At 42.6% G+C, this 19,008-nt stretch overlaps 2 protein-coding genes across 2 annotated transcripts in view; both read left to right on the forward strand.

Moving 5' to 3' along the window:
- prkcea (protein kinase C, epsilon a) overlaps positions 1–11,675 on the forward strand; it is a 27,186-nt gene extending 15,511 nt beyond the window's left edge. Inside the window, exons 3-15 of the mRNA XM_071907642.2 lie at positions 932–1,097; positions 1,292–1,326; positions 1,796–1,884; positions 2,044–2,173; positions 3,010–3,152; positions 3,349–3,448; positions 4,330–4,526; positions 5,290–5,463; positions 5,552–5,706; positions 6,381–6,519; positions 7,582–7,770; positions 8,888–9,034; positions 9,459–11,675. Coding sequence (XP_071763743.1) covers positions 932–1,097; positions 1,292–1,326; positions 1,796–1,884; positions 2,044–2,173; positions 3,010–3,152; positions 3,349–3,448; positions 4,330–4,526; positions 5,290–5,463; positions 5,552–5,706; positions 6,381–6,519; positions 7,582–7,770; positions 8,888–9,034; positions 9,459–9,608 — 1,814 coding nt within the window. The 3' untranslated portion in view covers positions 9,609–11,675. The remainder of the gene's footprint in view (positions 1–931; positions 1,098–1,291; positions 1,327–1,795; positions 1,885–2,043; positions 2,174–3,009; positions 3,153–3,348; positions 3,449–4,329; positions 4,527–5,289; positions 5,464–5,551; positions 5,707–6,380; positions 6,520–7,581; positions 7,771–8,887; positions 9,035–9,458) is intronic.
- A 443-nt stretch (positions 11,676–12,118) lies between these two features.
- On the forward strand, positions 12,119–18,585 carry epas1a (endothelial PAS domain protein 1a). The gene is made up of 9 exons (XM_071907923.2): positions 12,119–12,195; positions 12,929–13,095; positions 13,736–14,007; positions 14,128–14,212; positions 14,415–14,515; positions 14,616–14,779; positions 17,616–17,722; positions 17,958–18,126; positions 18,457–18,585. Exons 1-9 carry the CDS (start codon positions 12,170–12,172, stop codon positions 18,518–18,520), a joined length of 1,155 nt encoding a protein of 384 aa, XP_071764024.1. The 5' UTR covers positions 12,119–12,169; the 3' UTR covers positions 18,521–18,585.
- Positions 18,586–19,008: the final 423 nt, after the last annotated feature.

The following is a 19,008-nucleotide window of genomic DNA, read 5'->3' on the forward strand; positions in this document are numbered from 1 at the left end:
GGCGGGAGGGAGAAGGGAGATGAGAGCTATACGACCATTGAATGATTGAACGTCTCGATGACCCTCATGTATACCAACCCCTCGGAAAGTGAGATTGACGGGCAGAGTGAAATGTCTGCAGCGCTGTAAAGTGTCGAAATGTTCCACTAAATCTTATTCAGAAACGCGGACATGTTGCGAAACACTCTCGGCTGTTTTATGAGTAGTTTATGCTGCTTGCACATACCAACAGCAACATCAGACTGCAGTTTATATCTCAATTATATCACCTTCACTCAGCTACAAGGGTGTGAAACAGCCATCTGTGATCGTATCTGTGCCCACAGATTTCTGAAGCAGTTTCAAACTGGCCAACAGTGACTTTACATGGCGTCATATCAATGGACTCAATCCATTTTCTTAAACCTCCTTTCTTAGTCAGTGCCATAATCAGGGATCGGGGATTAAACATGCAACAGAATTCATCCAGGGTATTAGCAATAACCACAGTTCAAAGCCTATCAACCTGAAATGAACATGGAACAGGCACAGATATGGGAGGCGCTCTATTGTAACAAAGTGCTGGAATTAAATGATTTACACTTGCTTGTTTTTTTTGGCATATAGAAAACATAAAAACCACACCACAAATTCATACATCACCCAGCCACAACATATCTGACAGATCCATGAAAGACAAACACATCATACAACAAAACAAACACAAAAAAAAACACAAAAAGGAAAAAAAAGACAGCACACACACAAATGATGCATCCTCCTGCACCTTTAAGAAAACATAAAAACTTTCTCCATATCTCTTTCAACTCTTGATTCATTTCTCCTGCTCTTCTATTTGACATAATTTCACATGTTGTTGCTTTTACCAAAAGTTTCCATCCATTCTTTAAATCCTGGCCTTGCTTGTTTTGTGCGTCTGTTCGCCCGACAGCCTCAGGAACCAACGATAATGAGGAGCGGGTGTTCCGCGAGCGGATTGGTCCTCGCCGGCGACAGGGGGCGGTCCGAAGACGTGTCCATCAAGTCAACGGACACAAGTTCATGGCCACCTACCTGAGACAACCCACATACTGCTCACATTGCAGAGATTTTATCTGGTAGGAAACATGTGCACGCTCAAACACATGCACACACACACACACACACACACACACACACACACACACACACACCTGTCTGATACAGCTCACTAATTGCTCTGTAATGTTTCCAAAAGTGCAGATCAGCATGGCTGAAGGGTCTGGTTGAAAGGCTAACTTTTCTCTTTTTGTGTGTGTGTGTGATCTGATAGGGGGGTGCTGGGGAAGCAGGGATACCAGTGTCAGGGTGAGTATTTCTCTCTGGCGGATTCCAATTTCTCAAGTAACATTGCACATCATATATTATTTAAGCATTAGAACACAAGAGGGCGTATGTTTTGGTGAATGACAGCTGTGATTTGGTCGCCAGCCACCGAAGGCCATAGAGCTGTAGATGTATTTCACCACAGCATATGGCCAATAGACAGTACTACATAATATTGTAAGTCAATGTGAATGAATACTTAAGTGACGACCGACCAGTGATGATAACAATAATACCCAAGATGCCGTTTTTTTACTTTACTATTACTATTACCTATCAGATTGCTTTGGCTGTAGCTGCCCAGTGGATAAAGGCTACTGAATGACATCACAGATGGAATGCCCCTTGGCCAATCATATGATTTGGTCCAAACTAGTTGCTGTGTAAACTTTGTGAGACTGTATGCATGGAGATCAGCACATGTGTCTTGATGTGAATGTTGTGTTTCCAGTGTGCACGTGCGTGGTCCACAAGCGCTGCCATGAGCTCATCATCACCAAGTGTGCCGGGATGAAGAAGCAGGAGGATACAACAGAGGAGGTGCGTGGTCACACACACACACACACACACGCCATATAGTCTTTCCTTTCTCTACAGCGTCTCTACATTTGTTTTCTATGCACCCACATGCATTATTCCTCCCCTAATGTGGCAATGCGCTCTCTGTAACGCTGTGCGTGTGTCTGTCTCCCTCTGTAGGTGGGCTCCCAGCGGTTCAGTGTTAACATTCCCCATAAGTTCAGCATCCACAACTACAAGGTCCCCACCTTCTGTGACCACTGTGGGTCCCTGCTGTGGGGACTCATGAGGCAGGGCCTGCAGTGCAAGGGTGAGTGCAACAGGCCTACGGCTGCGCTTGTTGTTCCACTGTCATGTTTATCATGTGATCACACAGGGACGTGTTAAGTGTCAGGTTTATGCACAAAAATCATGTTTTGCTCACATTGCTGTCATAGTCTGCAGCCAAAATGTGCATATATTCAAGGGGATATATATAAAGTCAAGGGATGGAGAGGAAGAGCAGGAACAAGTAAAACACATACAGTACTGTGCAAAAGTCTTACATTTTATCTTAGATGTTTATTTGTTTTCTGCATTAGTGTGTCAGTAGACTGCTCTTTATAGTAAATTTTTTGACATTTAGAAAATTTTGATCTCATTATTTTTGAAATGTGCCTAAGACTTTTGCACAGTACTGTATTTAAATTAATGAAGAGCTGTATATATACTACCAGTCAAAAGTTTGGACATGCCTAATTGAATATATTATGTTTTTCATGATCTTAAAGCCATTTTGATCTAAAGGCTTATGCTTAATAGTGAAGTTGATGCCTATGTATGAATTTCTTTCCAAAGCCTTGGCCTTTCCATCAAGGCAAAGGGCAGCTACTTTAACGAATCTAAAATATAAGATAGTTTGGATTTGTTTAGCACTTTTTTGGTCACTGCCAATTCCCTTTGTTTTGATGTCTTTACTATTATTCTAAAATGTGAAAAATAGTAAAAATAAAGAAGAATGTGTGTCCAAACTTTTGACTGGTAGTGTAGACAGATGTCCTACAGTTCACTTCTTTATGAGTCAAACAGCATTCCTACACTGAGAAGCATTGCAAAATTTTGTCATTTTAACATAAACCATTTCCATATGCCTTTGTCGTCATGCAGTGTGTAAGATGAATGTGCACAGGCGGTGTGAGACCAATGTAGCTCCTAACTGTGGTGTGGACGCCAGGGGAATCGCCAAGGTCCTGTCTGACCTGGGAGTCACGCCCGACAAGATCTCCAACACCGCACTGCGCAGGAGGAAGGTAAGCAGTCCTCACCCTGATGGCCACTGCAGTGCATTTTGTGCTACACAAATGAAGTTATTATCATTATTGAGTTATTATTTGAACATTTGAAACATGTGAACGTACTAATGGGAGACATGATGGTCACATGATTTGATAAACATCCACCTCTCTCTCTCTCTCTCTCTCTCTCTCTCTCTCTCTCTCTCTCTAGTTGACTCCAGGGCAGGACCCTCCTCAGTCTCCTCCTGAGCTCTCCCACACTGAGGACAGCTTCAGCCAGCCAGCTGTCCCCACCTCGCCCTCGCAGCAGGGTAACACACACACACACACACACACACACAGAAACACACGTCATCAAAAACACATATTCCTAAATTCATTTTAATTCAAATTAATTCTGTCCAGTGTCGGGTGGTAATGTGTTACTTTTCCCAATAATCAGTAGTTAAATTTCAGTAGTAATATTACTGTTACTGATAAAAAAATAAGTTGAAAAAATAGGAAGTTGGGAAGGTTCCTTGGTGCGCAGATGCTCTTTGGATTAGGTTCCACTAAATTTGGTTACAAAAATTCTGGAAATTGTTTCCCTCCCTTGCGTAACATTTCAGTGGGTAGCAGTTAAAAAAAATGGTCCGAGGCACTCTGTATTGCATTTAAAAGCCTTTTATTCAGGAGTGATGGAGGCTCAGCCAAGCTGAAGCACGTCGGTGTGTAATTCTGTCATGTTGTTAATACTTACCCATCTGAATTAAAGGCTTTTAAATGCAGTGCCTCAAATCCCTTTTTTGCAATTGCTACCTATTGCATTGTTACGCAAGGGAGGGAAACAATTTCAAAAGTTTTTGTAGCTAAAAAAAAACAGTTTATCATCCCCTCCAGATAGAAGATGAACTTTGAATTATGTAAAAACAATACCCCACCACCCACCACAGTTCATTTTCCTCATAATTAGTCATTGTCCTCTCACTATGCTAGTTGTGAGAGAAAAGTTTACTTTTTCTGTGTGGAAGGATTCCCATTTTGATTTCCTCAGGATTTACACGTAAAGTAATAACATTAGTTTTGAAATGACTAACAAGCAATGAGTAAAATCTCACTTTTCGTTGCGTAACGAGTCCAACGCTGATCTTTAAAGACAGAAAAGAGCAGTCAGCTGGTTTTCACAGATCCGTTTTTCCCCGGACTCCTACAGACTTGGCAGAGCTGGAGCGCCTGCAGGAGGTGCTGTCGCTGGACCAGCAGGGACCCGAACACTCCTCCTCCTCCTCCACCTCCACCTGCTCTACCTCCTCCTCCTCCTCGGGAGGCAGGGAGAACGGACAGGCCCCGAGGAGGAGCCTCAAGGACTTCAGCTTCATCAAAGTCCTCGGCAAGGGCAGCTTCGGCAAGGTAGGATGAGGAGGCGGGAGGAGGGGTGGATGGAGGGAGGACAGGGAGGAGGGGTGGAAGGAGGGAGGACAGGGAGGGAGCTGATTGGCTCCTCTGCCTCCATTGCCAAAGCCAGCGCTATTTGTTTTCTATTGTTATTGAAACAAAGTGTGTACGGTGGAATCTGATGTTTCATATTATCAGAACACAATGTGGTGCAAGCAGTGCATATGAATAGATTCAAAACTAAAATTTGAAGTCTGTCCACCAGCACTGTCCATCTTTGGTAAAGTTATGATGTTTTTTTTTTAGCCATCTATAACCTCATACTTCCTTCCTCCCTCTTTCTCCTCCTTTCCTCTCTCACTGTTCTTCCCACCCCCTTCTTTTTCTCCGTGCCTTTCCTTCCCTCTCCCTCTCTCCCTCCTTCCCCTGCATCTCACCCTCCCTCTCTCCTTTCCTTTATCTCCTCTTCTTCACCCTCTCTCTCCTTCTCTCCCTCCTCCCTTCCTCCTTTCTTGCTCCTTCCCCTTTTCCCCCTTCATTTTCCTGTCCTTCCCTCTCTCTCTCTCTCTCTCTGTCTCCTCCACCTTCCTTCCCTCCCTCTCTCCCTCATTCCCTACCTCCTTTATTTTTTCTCTTCTCCATCTGTCCTCCACTCCCTCCATATCTGTCTTCCTCTCTCCTTCCCTCTCCCTCTCTTTCTCTTACCCCCTCCCTCCCTCCTTCCCTCATTCCTCTTCCTCTCCTTCTCCTCCCTCCCTCCCTCCCTCCCTCCCTCCAGGTGATGCTGGCGGAGCTGAAGGGGACGGAGGAGGTTTACGCCGTCAAGGTGCTGAAGAAGGACGTGATCCTGCAGGACGACGACGTGGACTGCACCCTGACCGAGAAGCGCATCCTGGCCCTGGCCCGCCGCCACCCCTACCTCACCCAGCTCTACTGCTGCTTCCAGACACGGGTAGGACCCCAACACACACACACACACACACACTTACTCTCCATCTCTCTCTCTCTGTCTCACACCTCTCTCTCTCCTCTCTCTCCAGGACCGCTTGTTCTTTGTAATGGAGTACGTGAACGGAGGAGACCTGATGTTCCAGATCCAGCGCTCCAGGAAGTTCGATGAGCCTCGCTCTCGCTTCTACGCCGCCGAGGTCACCTCAGCCCTCATGTTCCTCCACCGCAACGGGGTCATTTACAGGTGAACACCCCTTCTCCGCTCGGCCCTGAGGCTCTTATCACCCGTCGAGAGCCCAAGCTGTTACGGGACAACTGCTAAAAGACACTTAGACCTTGAAAACTCTGATGGTTTATCCTCACTGGTTTCATAACTCTTTCTCTCTTGATCTCTCCGGTGTTCCTACTGGTCATGCAATTTCTGGAATATCAGGGAAATTGAGAATGTTTTTATTCCAACTCGTTACACACATTCATTGCATTAGATGGTGTTTTTTCAGCTGTTTTTCATCCATTGTATTGCCACTTCAACACAGCAAGACCAGCTACAGTGGAAACCAGACTGCTTAGACCTTTAGAAAAACAAACCAGGAAGGAATAACATTTTTAGGTCATGGAAGTGCCCCGACTTTGTTATTGAAAGTCATGGAAAAATCATGGAATTTTACATCAGGGCTACGATGGGAACCCTCTCTCTCTCTCTCTCTCTCTCTCTCTCTCTCTCTCTCTCTCGCTCTCTCTCTCTCTCTCTCTCCATCTTCATCTCCCTCTCCCCCTTCCCTTCTCAATTCAATTCAGTTCAATTGAATTCAGCTGGCTTTATTGACATGACATATGACGTATTGCCACAGCAAGCTACAGAATAACAATAGTAACAATAATTCTGTGTGTGTGTCTCCTTCTCCCTGTCTCTCTCAGGGATCTGAAGCTAGATAACATCCTGTTGGATGCGGAAGGTCACTGTAAGCTGGCAGACTTCGGCATGTGCAAAGAGGGCATCATCAACGGCGTGACCACCACCACCTTCTGCGGCACGCCCGACTACATCGCCCCCGAGGTGAGCTGAGCCCAGGCCACGGTGCCTTGACGCTTCCTTTAAAGTGGTAAAGCGACATCTTTGGTGCTAAGCGCTCATTGCGCAGTGTTTATGTGCAGTGTTTCTGCACTGCATCTCCCAGAGATCACCTGTCAATCAAACAGTGTGTCCAGTACTGTGCCGTTTTTTTTTTTTGTAGATCCTCTGTTGATGAAGTTTGAGTTCCTGTAGGTGGCGCTCTTTTCTTTGTCTGTGCAGTCATGGTGGCTTTTGATGCTCATGCTATCTACCCAGTTCTTCTTCTTTCTACACCAACAAAACACTGTTGTGGGTTGTTTGGTGTGAGCGCTGTATGCCAGAGGATTTTTTCTGCACTGGATGTTTAGAACAGCAAATAAAAGCTTTTATATACTGGGTACATGTTGAATCACTATTCATTTATAGTAAGACATTAGACCGGACACACAACTGTTGATGGGGATCCGTGAGTGAGCTTTTGTTTACGGTATGGTCTCTTTATGCACTGGGCCCCCATGTTAAATTGTTATTGTTATATTATATATTATATATTATGTTTTGTCATATTGAGATCCTCCAGAAGCTGGAGTACAGGGCATTAGTGAAGCGGTGTTACAGCATTTTATGCCCCCCCCCCCCCCCCCCATGTAAAATATTTTTATTTTGTTGTCTTATGGTCCTACAGGAACTGGAGAATGGTGTCTTGGTGGACTGGTGTTATTGTGTTTGAGGTCCCCACTGTGTTAAACAATGTTATTATGCTGTATTTAGATCCTGGATCCTTTTAGATCCTGTATTTAGAGTTGGAGTGGTGGTTGAGTGGACTGTTGTTACAGTATTTATATCCCCCACATTGTGTTATCCCACATTGTGTTGTTGTATTTACATCCTCCAGGAGCTGGAGGTTGGTGCATTGATGGACTGGACTGGTGTCGCAGTATTTTAGGTCCCCACCACTTTAAAAAGTGTTGTTTTACTGTCTTCAGATCCTACAGGACCTGGAGAATGGTGAATTGTGAACTGGTGTTACAGTTTTGTTAAACCATGTTGTTTTGCTGTATTCAGATCCTGCAGGAGCTGGAGTACGGTGCTTCGGTGGACTGGTGGGCCCTGGGGGTGCTGATGTATGAGATGATGGCTGGACAGCCTCCATTTGAAGCTGATAATGAAGACGACCTGTTTGAGTCAATTCTCCATGATGACGTCCTCTACCCCGTCTGGCTCAGCAAAGAGGCCGTTTCTATCCTCCGAGCTGTACGTACCGTCTCTCTATCACCTTTTTCATCATTTCCTTATTTGATTTCTTCAGTTGAAGAGCCAGATACCTGTAAATACACTTCAAGATTTTATCTCATTATCAAAATTAGTGGTTCTTGGGGGCCCTTGAAGGCGTCCCCAGAAAAAAGAGGAATAGTTTAATTTTACAATAATTAAATTCACTAGATATTATCCCATTTTATAAGAATGACTTTTCTAATCATAGGTTTCACTCTCACCACTATTACTATCTCCTCACATACGTACAATAATCATTTTCTTCCTATCCATATTACCTCATACACCCATCCCACGCCTCTGCCCTCATAGCTGTACGCACCAAAACAGATCAAATCAAACTCAAAGTGCACTTTACGCAGAAGTGGTACAATACACTTTACACAGATACAGAGAAGAATAAAGAAGGCAAGCAAAGAGGTTAAAGCAATAACAGTCCAATCATAAAACCACAATAGAGTGTACAAAAAGAGCTCTTACCAGCACAATACAGACCAGACGACCGGACAAGCCGGGCCAGAGCTTTCAGACACAGTAAATAACACCAGCACTCAACGCTCTGCCACTACGCCTCTTTGTTTGTACCATCCACAGTGCTATTAATGCCTCCACTCTATTATTAGCATCGAAATGCTTTTCACTCAACCCTCTGTCACCGTGGTTTTCATCTACACTCTCGAAATGTGTTTTCTCATGAGCCGAAACTCACTTGCAGGCAATGTAGTGGCTCATGTATTTAAAATTACCGTTTTAAGACTGTAAATTTAGTAGTTTACATGATTAGTTTTCCACCTCATACTGCAGGGCCTTCAGTTTTTACCATACCAAAGTTTTACCGTTTTACATTGTGGGGTTAGATGTCAGTCACAGCATTCATTTACTCTGAAAAAGTTTCTTGTGATGGTATCAACTTTCTGACACTGGTTTTATTGTCCAATGTGGCAAACATCATCCAAACTGTTATCCTTCTCTTCTCTCCTCCTCATGTTATGGATGAAAGCCCAGCTGAGCGTCTTAAGGGTTTGTTTACAGACAATATAATTCAGATCAAAAGCAGTATAATAATAAACATGTGTGTGTGTGTGTGTGTGTGTAGTTCATGACCAAGAACCCGGCCAAGCGTCTGGGCTGTGTGGTGAGCCAAGGCTGTGAGGAGGCCATCAAGACCCATCCCTTCTTCAGAGAGATAGACTGGGTCCTGCTGGAGCAGAGGAGAGTCAAACCACCCTTTAAACCACGTATTGTAAGACACACACACACACACACACACACACACACGCACACACACACATTACTACTATTACTACTTTTACCATCTGGTAAGTTTCAAACATCCCCACAAGAATTGAAAAGCTGGAAAAACAGTCAAGTATGAGGACATAGTATGACCATTTTCCACACACACACACACACACACACACATACATACACTAATGCAGCCTGTACATACATATCCTACATACATGTACACATACATGCAGGTGACAGCATGCAAAAAGGCAGTGAGTCTTACTGGTCAGAAGATGTCACCCCAATATCACTTTTCTAGCACTAGATTGTGGTGTCAGCTGAAAGTAAAAGACACAGAGTTTGTTCCTCTTTTCCCCTCTGACCCCTCTCTCTCTTTCTCTCTCTTTCTCTCTTTCTGTGTGTGTGTGTGTCTGCAGAAGACCAAGCGAGATGTGAATAACTTTGACCAGGACTTCACCAAGGAGGATCCCGTGTTGACTCCCACGGACGAGGCCATCGTACGACAGATCAACCAGGACGAGTTCAAGGACTTCTCCTACTGCGCCCCTGAGGAGACGCAGACCTAACGCTTTACCACACACACACACACACACACACACACACACACACACACTGATGTAACAACACAAAATGTGGCACGCGCCGCACACACAAATACTCCCACTCACATGTACGCACACATGCTGACACACACGCATACACACGTAGTACCACAAATCCCTTTACAAAAACACATGCCGCATACACACATACACACATACACACACACACACACTGTCACTCCTTTACTTTGAAGCTATTGGTTGTTGTTACTTTTGGAATATTCTTTACTTGCATTGTGTTGTTCTTGTTGCCTGGCTTTATTATGAATATGAATATGAATATGCACACACCTGCACACGCTCACACTGTCACACACACACACATACAAGCGCATACACATACCCACAGGCACACTTATGTAGATTTACACGCACGCTCACACATACCCACATGCACACTTGCATCGATTTTTACACACACAAACACACGCTCACATACCCATACGCACATTTTAAATACTCTATCGCACACACACACACACACACACACACACACACCCTGCTTCTCTCCCCAGCACCCATACACATGTGGACTGTAGGTGTTGGGTGCAGAGGCTTGTATATAGCCTGTGTTGAGTGGCTGTATTGTGTTGGTATTGTCTGCTAGTAAAGGAGAGTGGTGGCGCATGGACAAGCACCCTACCTGTGTTATACTGTTCTTATTGTGGACCAGTTAGGGCCAAATACCCTTTGTGCAATACCTTGACTATCTATATATTTTACGGTTTTGTTTGTTCGGTTTTTGTTTATTTCCTCAAGATGTGTTCTATTGGATTGTGGTATGATTGAATCCGTACTCTGTCTGTCGGTTTTATTGCTTTTTTTTTTTTTCGTTTGTACAGTGTTGTTTTTCCTATGTTAAACCTCCACTTGTTGCTGTTTCATCGGCCCATGACTGAATCTATAGAGTCGATCTGGAGCGCAAATCGACTCGCTCTCATTGTTTGACACACACACACACACACACATAAATACACACACATGAACACACACGTTCTCATTCTGTCTGTGTGTATAAAGTGAATGCTGAACTGCGAGTTACAGGCTATTGAACTAATTATCTGGAGCAGAGTGTTACAGGCGGCCTGTGTGACAGGTGTAGCAGTGAAAAGTGTCCTCCTGGTTGCATAGCTTTCATCCATCTGTTACTTTTGTCAGTTTGTGTGTCTGTCCCGCCGGTGAGAGTGTGCTGGCCCGTGGGCGTTTCGTCGTGAATGTACACAGTCATTGCGTGCGAATGTGTGATTTTTTTTTTTTTTCCTCTTTTCCTTTTGGTCTGTGACTTTTCGTCCTCGTCATTTCTGTTTCCATAGTTACCGTCAGTATTCTCTGCCCCCTCCCTCTACCGAAACACTAATTCCCCCTCCGGCTCCCGCCCCAGCAGCCATCTCACTCAGCCAAAATCACTCGCTTTTCTGACTTTTTTCAAAAAGCTTTTCTTTCTTTTTGATCTCTCTCTCTCTCTCTCTCTCTCTCTCTCTCTCTCTCTCTCTCTGTCTGTCTGTCTGTGTCTCTGTCTCTTTTTTATCATTATTATTATTATTGTAAAGTGTATCTGGAGGAAACCTTTGTGTACAATACTATAACTATACTATTATAGGTCTGTTACAGCCGGGTTACAGGAAATGTGGAAGACCAGCAGCTGAATTACCTCTCATTTCACACAGAGACAGACGAACACACACACACACGCACGCGCTCACACACACACACACACACACACACACAAAATACCACATACACAGACAAACATAGACTTTCTCTTTCTTTGTCTCTCTCCTCCTCTCACTCTCTTTCTTACAAACACACACGCACACACAGAGAAGGACTGTCGTCGTGTGTACTGTACAGTGATCCGAAGGCGAGCTGGTTGCTCTGTGTGCAGTAGAGTCGGTGTGTAGTGAAGCTTCGTGCACCCAGGGGTAGGGCTGTTCCTGGTCACACTATCTTACTCTGTGCCAAATGTAGTGTAACAGCCGGGCTAGTCCTGTCTGGTCTGATTCCAATAAAACACTGAGCTGTCTACATCACTCCCGGCCTCCTCTGTGCCTTCTTTTTTTTTTCGTTCATAGTTTTGGTATTTTATCGATTTTTGCAGCCTACGGGGAGCCGGGTCTGTGGGATGCAACTAAAAGAAAGTGTGTGAGAGAAAAGAGCAGAGAAGAGGGGAGGGGAGGGGAGGGGAGGGTGTGCATGCATGTACAGTAGTGTGCAGATGTCTGGGAGGGAGGGAGGGGGGAAGGGGGGAAGTAAGGGGAGGGTGATGCTTTTCCTGGCCAGCTGACCTATCATCTTGCTCAGTTTTGGAGGCCTGCCCGTGATGCACATGCAGAGGAGAGAGAAGACACTTTGGGGTTGGACCACTTGCCTTGAGACATTTGGCAGCAGTCACCGGCTCTCAGGCTACCTGTGACGGTGCAAATTGCAGCAGGGAGATTTCCCGCCGGGCTGTGAATTCCCCCCGCCGTCTCATTGTCTGAGCCAACTTTCACCACGGCCCGGGATAAAGACGCGTTTGGGATATTATGACAGCAGACAGGGAGAAGAGAAGGTAAGGCTCGGCCTCACATCACTGCATGCTGACTTTGTACAGAGACATTTTGATGACCGCATTCACCGTATATGTCTATATTCACTTTTTTCTTTAAAAAATACATACATTTAAGTTGTTCTCTTTTTGAAGTTATTACAGTTCTCCTTCCCCATGCCCTTCAATTCACACTTTCACTTCAGTTCAACTACTGGATCAATATCATTAAATTACTGATAATAATCCTCACAAAAAATCCTCAAAAAAAAAGATTCCTGTAATTTTTATAGTGCCCTTATCATACTTCATGGTATATTTTATCTGCTATTTATATATTATTTATATATCACTGTAATATTCCTTTAATGTTGTTATAGCGATTTGGTACTAGTGAGTTACTACTCACTAACAATAACCTATCATACTTTATGGTATTTTTCATCTAATATTGTATCACTATAATATTCCTATTATGATCCTATAGGTACTTAAGGTATATACTTGATACTTAAGGTATGTCTGTGGTACTCAATAGTGAGTTTATATTGACCTTATTGTACTTTTTGGCATTGTTTTATCCTCCTATGGTACAACTTTAATATTCCTTTTATATTCCTATAGGACTTGTAGTGATATTTGCATTATATCTAAAAATGATCACAGGATTACTTGAGTTCTTTCTCATAAGGGAAACTGAACTCAGTCTGAGTCATTTAGTGTCTCTTCCTGTGTAACTGAACTGTTTCCCCTGCAGGGCTGTGAGTCGCGAGGCGGCGAGGAGGAGACGCAGGGTGGAGTCTGACGTGTTCGCTGACCTGTCCCGCCTGCTGCCCCTCCAGCCCGCCGTGAGAGCCCACCTGGACAAGCCCTCCATCATACGCCTCACCCTCAGCTACATACGCATACACACACTGCTCACAGGTACCAGCACCGTGAGCACACACACCTCACACACATTAATGAGAGTCACTGTCTATAAAGACATCTAGAAAACACCAGAAAACCTGGTTATTGGCACGTTATGTACATGTAACAGGCTTGAATAAATCAGTTCAGCTCTCCCCATATGACAAAAATATAGTTCATTCACACTTCATGTTTAAAGATACGTTTTAAAATCTACCAAAATGGCCGAAAATGTATTTGTACATGTAGATGATATACATTTTTGGGGAATTTTTTGTATATTTTCTCTAAAGATATTCTGAAATATATGGGAAATGTACTTTTCTGCAGGATGGGTATGACCTGCCTTGGTAGAAATATTATTTTTCGCCTTGTGAATTATAGTGATTGGTTACAGTAAATAGTTTCTAATGCATGTAGTCACAAGACTTGTGGGTTTGACATGTGAGTTCGACCTAAGAGGAAGTCCTTGCTAACATGAAAGACACCTGGAACACACACCCACACACACACACACACACACACACAAACTCATCATATATGCAGCACACCACACAATCATCACAATTCACACACACACACACTGAACCCACTGCAGATTTAGAATAGAATAGAATAGAACAGCATCAATAACATCAATGACTTTCTGTCTCAGGCATCGCTGGTACAGGGACAGAGGCCAGTCAAACAGTAAAATACAGACAGCTGGCGCAGAGTGGAGAAAAAGGGCGAAAGTCAGAGAAGAGGGAGCGGGATGATGGACAGAACGAGGAGGAGAAAGAGACGGAGGAGGTGAAGGCCTTGGAGGAGGCGGGGGAGACGGACCTGTACCTGAGGCTCCTGGAGGGCTTTCTGATGGTGGTGTCCACTGACGGAGACATGATCTACCTGTCTGACAATGTCAGCAAGCACATGGGCCTGACTCAGGTGCACACACACACACACACACACACACACACACACACACACACACATTTCTGCATGATCGCATATGTGCATTCAGAGGGTTTGGAACTGAATATGTCCTTCATATGTGTTTCTGCACAGGCTGAGTTGATGGGACACAATATTTATGAGTTCACCCACCCTTGTGACCATGAGGAAATCAGAAATAATCTACGTCTATTTGCAGGTGTGTGTGTGTGTGTGTGTGTGTGTGTGTGTGTGTGTGTGTGTGTGTGTGTGTGTGTGTGTGTGTGTGTGTGTGTGGCAATGCTCTGCTTTGTCCCCCACAAACTACTGAATGGATACCTCTCATTTTCTATAGATTTTAATGACAGTGACAGCAAATGACAATGCCTGTGTTGTTGAATAAATCACTGATTGGTTTTGAGGGGATGGCTGGTGCGGCGCTGACAGGGACTTTGTCATGAGGATGAAGAGCGCGATGACGCACAGAGGAAGAACCGCCAACCTCAAGTCAGCTACTTGGAAGGTGAGAGAGTGATAGTACTGCTGGTCTTCAATAGATATAATTTATTTAATAATAATTACCTCCATCCTCTATGTTTGGCTGTGTGTTTTTCATTGGCCAGGTGCTCCACTGTAAGGGCCATGTGAAGGTGTGTGTTGCCCCCTCTTCGTTCCCCTGCCTGCTGCTAACCTGCCGGCCTCTTCCCCTCTCACACACACTCCTCAGCGCACACACCTTCACCAGCCAGCACAGCATGGACATGAGGTTCACACACTGTGACCCCAGGTGATTTACAGCCATGCACACACTCACAAAGACACACACGAGCACATACAAATTAGTTTGTATTTTCATAATACTCTGAATACAGTGGCAACGAAAAATTACCAACCACCCTGTATCTCTAATATATTAGTACTGTGGGATTTGCAAACAGTTTCACTTAGAGGAACAAAGCAACAGCAGGGGTGGAAAGTACCAAAGAGTACCAAAACATCTTTCCCAAGTAGCCTACAAGTGATGTTACTTTGTTGAAATTCTACTTAAGTAGAGGTTAAGATTAATGGTGTAAAAATGTACTTAAGTAAAAGTAAAAAATACTGAGTAAAAGTTACTGAGTTGCATTAAAAAAGCAGACATTGCTACATATGATTTTTCCCATGTAATGCAAAGAGGACGAGATGAGAGTACAATAAGCGATACTGTAATGTTGATATAAACTACTGTATGTAGAGCGTTCTAAATATAAGATTCTGAAATTCATGTCATTATTTGATCTGTTAAAAAAAACAACTGAAAATGCCTAATCCTATTATTCAACAGCATTACTACATTGATGTTTGTTTTGCTATTAGCTATCCAACTAGCTAGCAAGGTTAGCAAACTAACTACACAACAACCAGGCATACGCAAACCAGTAAGGTGGATGGTGTTTTTGCTAATGTTAACTAGGCTGCTATCATGGATAGATGTATTTGGGCATTTAACATTACAGTTAGTTAATTTAACATTAGCTCCACATGCTTACACAGGTTTGAGTCAGATGCAATTTTTGTCTGTTTCTGGTACAAATGCTTATGGAAGCAAGATTTCTTTTGTTTGTAAATTTGTAAATGTAAATGTAAATCGAGGGCTTGGAGCCAAAGGGGCATAAGTGCGTTATAGTAGATTTTACAGGAGAGCCAAAACAAATTTTGATCAAACTTGGATCAGCTGCCGTTACCACATACTAAGCACAATATTTTAACTTTTTGTGTTATCAGATTGAGCATTACTATAAAAACAATACTGCTACAGTTTAAGTTTAATTATATTTGTTAACTTTTTTAAAAATGGCAAAAGAGTGAAATACGCCTTTTTGGCACAAACATTGTCCCAATACAGCCATGCAGAATATGGGTGTATGTAAGTAAACAATTGTAAAACACATTCATTTTAATACAAATGTAGCGATTACATTTCAATCAACACTGAAATATAAAACAAGATCAGAATTAATATCTTTATCTTGAAGTAATGCTCAGCAACTTTCACCAAGGTCTTTAAAATTGTAGGCTACATGGAACATATCAAATTGATTGATACATTTTTTCTGTTAAAAACTTTTAATAAACCTTTTTAATAAACCTCTCTAAGAAACTACTTTTGATTCTAAACTACTACTTTTTTTTTCTTTTGCTAGTATAATACATTTTTGTATGTGTCCCAGGACACATCACTTATTGATGTGTCCTGGGACACATTCAAAGACCTGTAAAACTCTTCATAACACTGAGGGATAACTTCAGCTACCAGCAGTCTTACTATCAGAGCTCATCTTGACCAGTTCACACTCCTAACATTATAAAATAACATTTTGAATCTATAGGCCTAAGTATTTCATGGGAATATTAACATATTTACATTTATCTAATATTGACCTAGAATATGAATTAGGATATGAATAGGATACTAAACATGATGTGATCATGCTGCCATGCTAGCATTACTTACGTCAGCATGCATTTTGAGTTGACCTAAGTGCTGTTAGAATCCTCTACCCACAATGCTTGTTCAGTGTCAAAAGTGGGGTTTTGCTTGGTGTCAAAAGGGCGTAAGTGCGGTTACGCCCTTTTGGCAGCAAACAAAACCATACTTTTACTGTTACGGCTTTCAGTTTTTGTTTAATTAAAACTTATGGGCCATGATTTCAGTTGTGTCCTTTTGGCACTGAAAAGATCTCACTGAGACCTTTCAATTGATATATAATACTCATATTCGCCCAAAATCGCACTTACACCCCTTTGGCTCCAAGCCCTCAAAATGTAATATTACTGCCTTTAAAAAAAGACTAAATTAAATACAAGTACACAAGAAATCTGCAGCTACAGTACAATTACAGTAAAATGAGTAACTGTGATTTGTTATAGAGCAACCGTGCAGCAATAGTGCAGCAAGCATGTAAAAAGTGACTAACAGTTTACATACTGTAAATGAATGCTTAATTAACAAGTAATTTAGCATTACCTAAGCACATGTTAACATATGAGTTAACTCATTACTCCATTTATGATATACAAACTTTCAAACTATTTTAACTTACTCTAGATATTGCTACAGTTGTAGAAGTATGGCTTATAAGCAACTTCCTGAATAATGGTTTCATAACCCAGTGATGTACAATGCATAGTTTCTAGGCTTTGAGTTGGTTCCCATGACCTGAAATAAGATTTTTTTGATGATGACAAAAATTAGCACTAACACAATAACGACCGGTGTGTTCTAATTTTTACCTTCCCTTTTTAATTGTATTTATTGACTTACATCCCCATATTACAATATTCAGGAGTATTATAGTTATTACATAATAAGTAAAATGTTAACATACAATTAGTTAAACTGGTAGTTAGCACTGTAGTTATTAACTCATTATAAAGTGCTTACACATTAATCAGCACATTAGTTGACCATGACTGAAGCATACACAATATCTAATACATTGACATGTGCAGTCAATGCAGAATCAGTAATTAAGCATAATTTTGAGAACTGTGATATCATGTGTTACCAAAGTGGTAACTTTTGTGTGTGTGCGTGTGTGTGTGTGTGTGTGTGTGTGTGTGTGTGTACACGCGCCTCCCAGGGTGACAGTGCTTTTAGGTTACAGTCCTGAGGAGCTTCTGGGTCGTTCGATCTACGATCTCTGTCACACACTAGATGCAAACCGCCTGGCCAAAAGTCATGTGAACTGTGAGTAGTGATGCACACATATACAGGTGCGCGCCCGCACACACACACACACACACACACACACACACACACACACAAAACATCGCACTTGAATCACATTTCTATCTCTATTCCTCTCCTGTTCTCTCTCACTCTCTCACCTCCCTTTCTGATTCTTTGTCTCCTTCTCTTTCTCTTTCTCTTTCTCTCTCTCTCTCTCTCTCTCTCTCTCTCTCTCTCTCTCTCTCTCTCTCAGTGTGTCTGAAGAGCCAGTCAGTGAGTGGTCAGTACAGGATGCTGGTGAGAGGTGGAGGGTATGTCTGGGTGGAGAGTCACAGCGCTGTCATCCCCAGCGCCCGTCCCTCCAAGTCCAACCCCATCGCCCAGCAGCCTCTCTGCATCCTCTGTGTGACTTATGTCCTCAGGTACCACATGTCAAAATTTCCACTGTTAAGAATTGATTTCATTGATTTTTCAATGATTTGGCGTTGACAAGTGTTGATTGTGGAGTGTTGTTTGTTCACTCATAGAGCTGATATGGCTGTTCAAAACTATCTAAAGTGTTAAATTAACTGATGTTGTGGATTTATACAAACACTGGCATGGTGTTGCTTTTTACACTCTCAGAGTTAAACTCACAATTACAATCACTCAATCAATATCACTTAACTAATATAGAGAGCGTAGTGTAGTGTATAGTTATTTATAACTGATGTGATTTTGTGTGTGTGTGTGTGCGTGTGTGTGTGTTACAGTGGAGTGGAGGAGCCGTCCCTGCTGCTCTCTTTGGACCAGACCATCCATAGATATACAAGATGAAATCAGCGTCCATGAACTATCTGCTCTACCTCCCTCTGTGAATCCCTATGAATTATTTTCATTGCACTAATTGAATAATAATAATTAAAAAAAATTGCTGTCCCTTTGTGTAGCACAGTATTCATGATAAGTCTGTGTGTGTTTGTGTTTGTGTCAAACCCTGATTTATGGAGGGTATCCACTATATTATCATCTGATGACACACTTTGATTCCTGATGGCAGAACTGAGCATGGCTTCAAATATTTGAGATTTGAGATTTTGCTTGACTCACCAGACACTTAAACCATACCTGGGTGAAAAAGCTGTTGCAAATAGTTTGTAGTATTTGTTTTAAGGAGCTTGTAGTACTAGATAGGTTTAGATACTGGAGTTCAGGTAAGTTGTCAATCACAGAAAAGTAGCCTATGTTAATGAAATGAATTTTCATTCAAATACATGTATGATCGTTTAAACTTTTTCACACTTATTCTGCTGTCCTGGGTGGTA

The sequence above is a fragment of the Centroberyx gerrardi genome, chromosome 20 (assembly GCF_048128805.1).
Source record: "Centroberyx gerrardi isolate f3 chromosome 20, fCenGer3.hap1.cur.20231027, whole genome shotgun sequence".
Classification (NCBI taxonomy): domain Eukaryota; kingdom Metazoa; phylum Chordata; class Actinopteri; order Beryciformes; family Berycidae; genus Centroberyx; species Centroberyx gerrardi.

What these genes read in the sequence shown, in the direction of transcription:
- epas1a (XM_071907923.2), top strand. Translation starts at nt 12,170, where the DNA reads ATGACAGCAGACAGGGAGAAGAGAAG. An exon ending in GGCCAAAAGTCATGTGAACT is followed by an intron (nt 17,723 to 17,957) that starts GTGAGTAGTGAT and finishes TCTCTCTCTCAG; the next exon opens with TGTGTCTGAAGAGCCAGTCA. An exon ending in TGTGTGACTTATGTCCTCAG is followed by an intron (nt 18,127 to 18,456) that starts GTACCACATGTC and finishes TGTGTGTTACAG; the next exon opens with TGGAGTGGAGGAGCCGTCCC.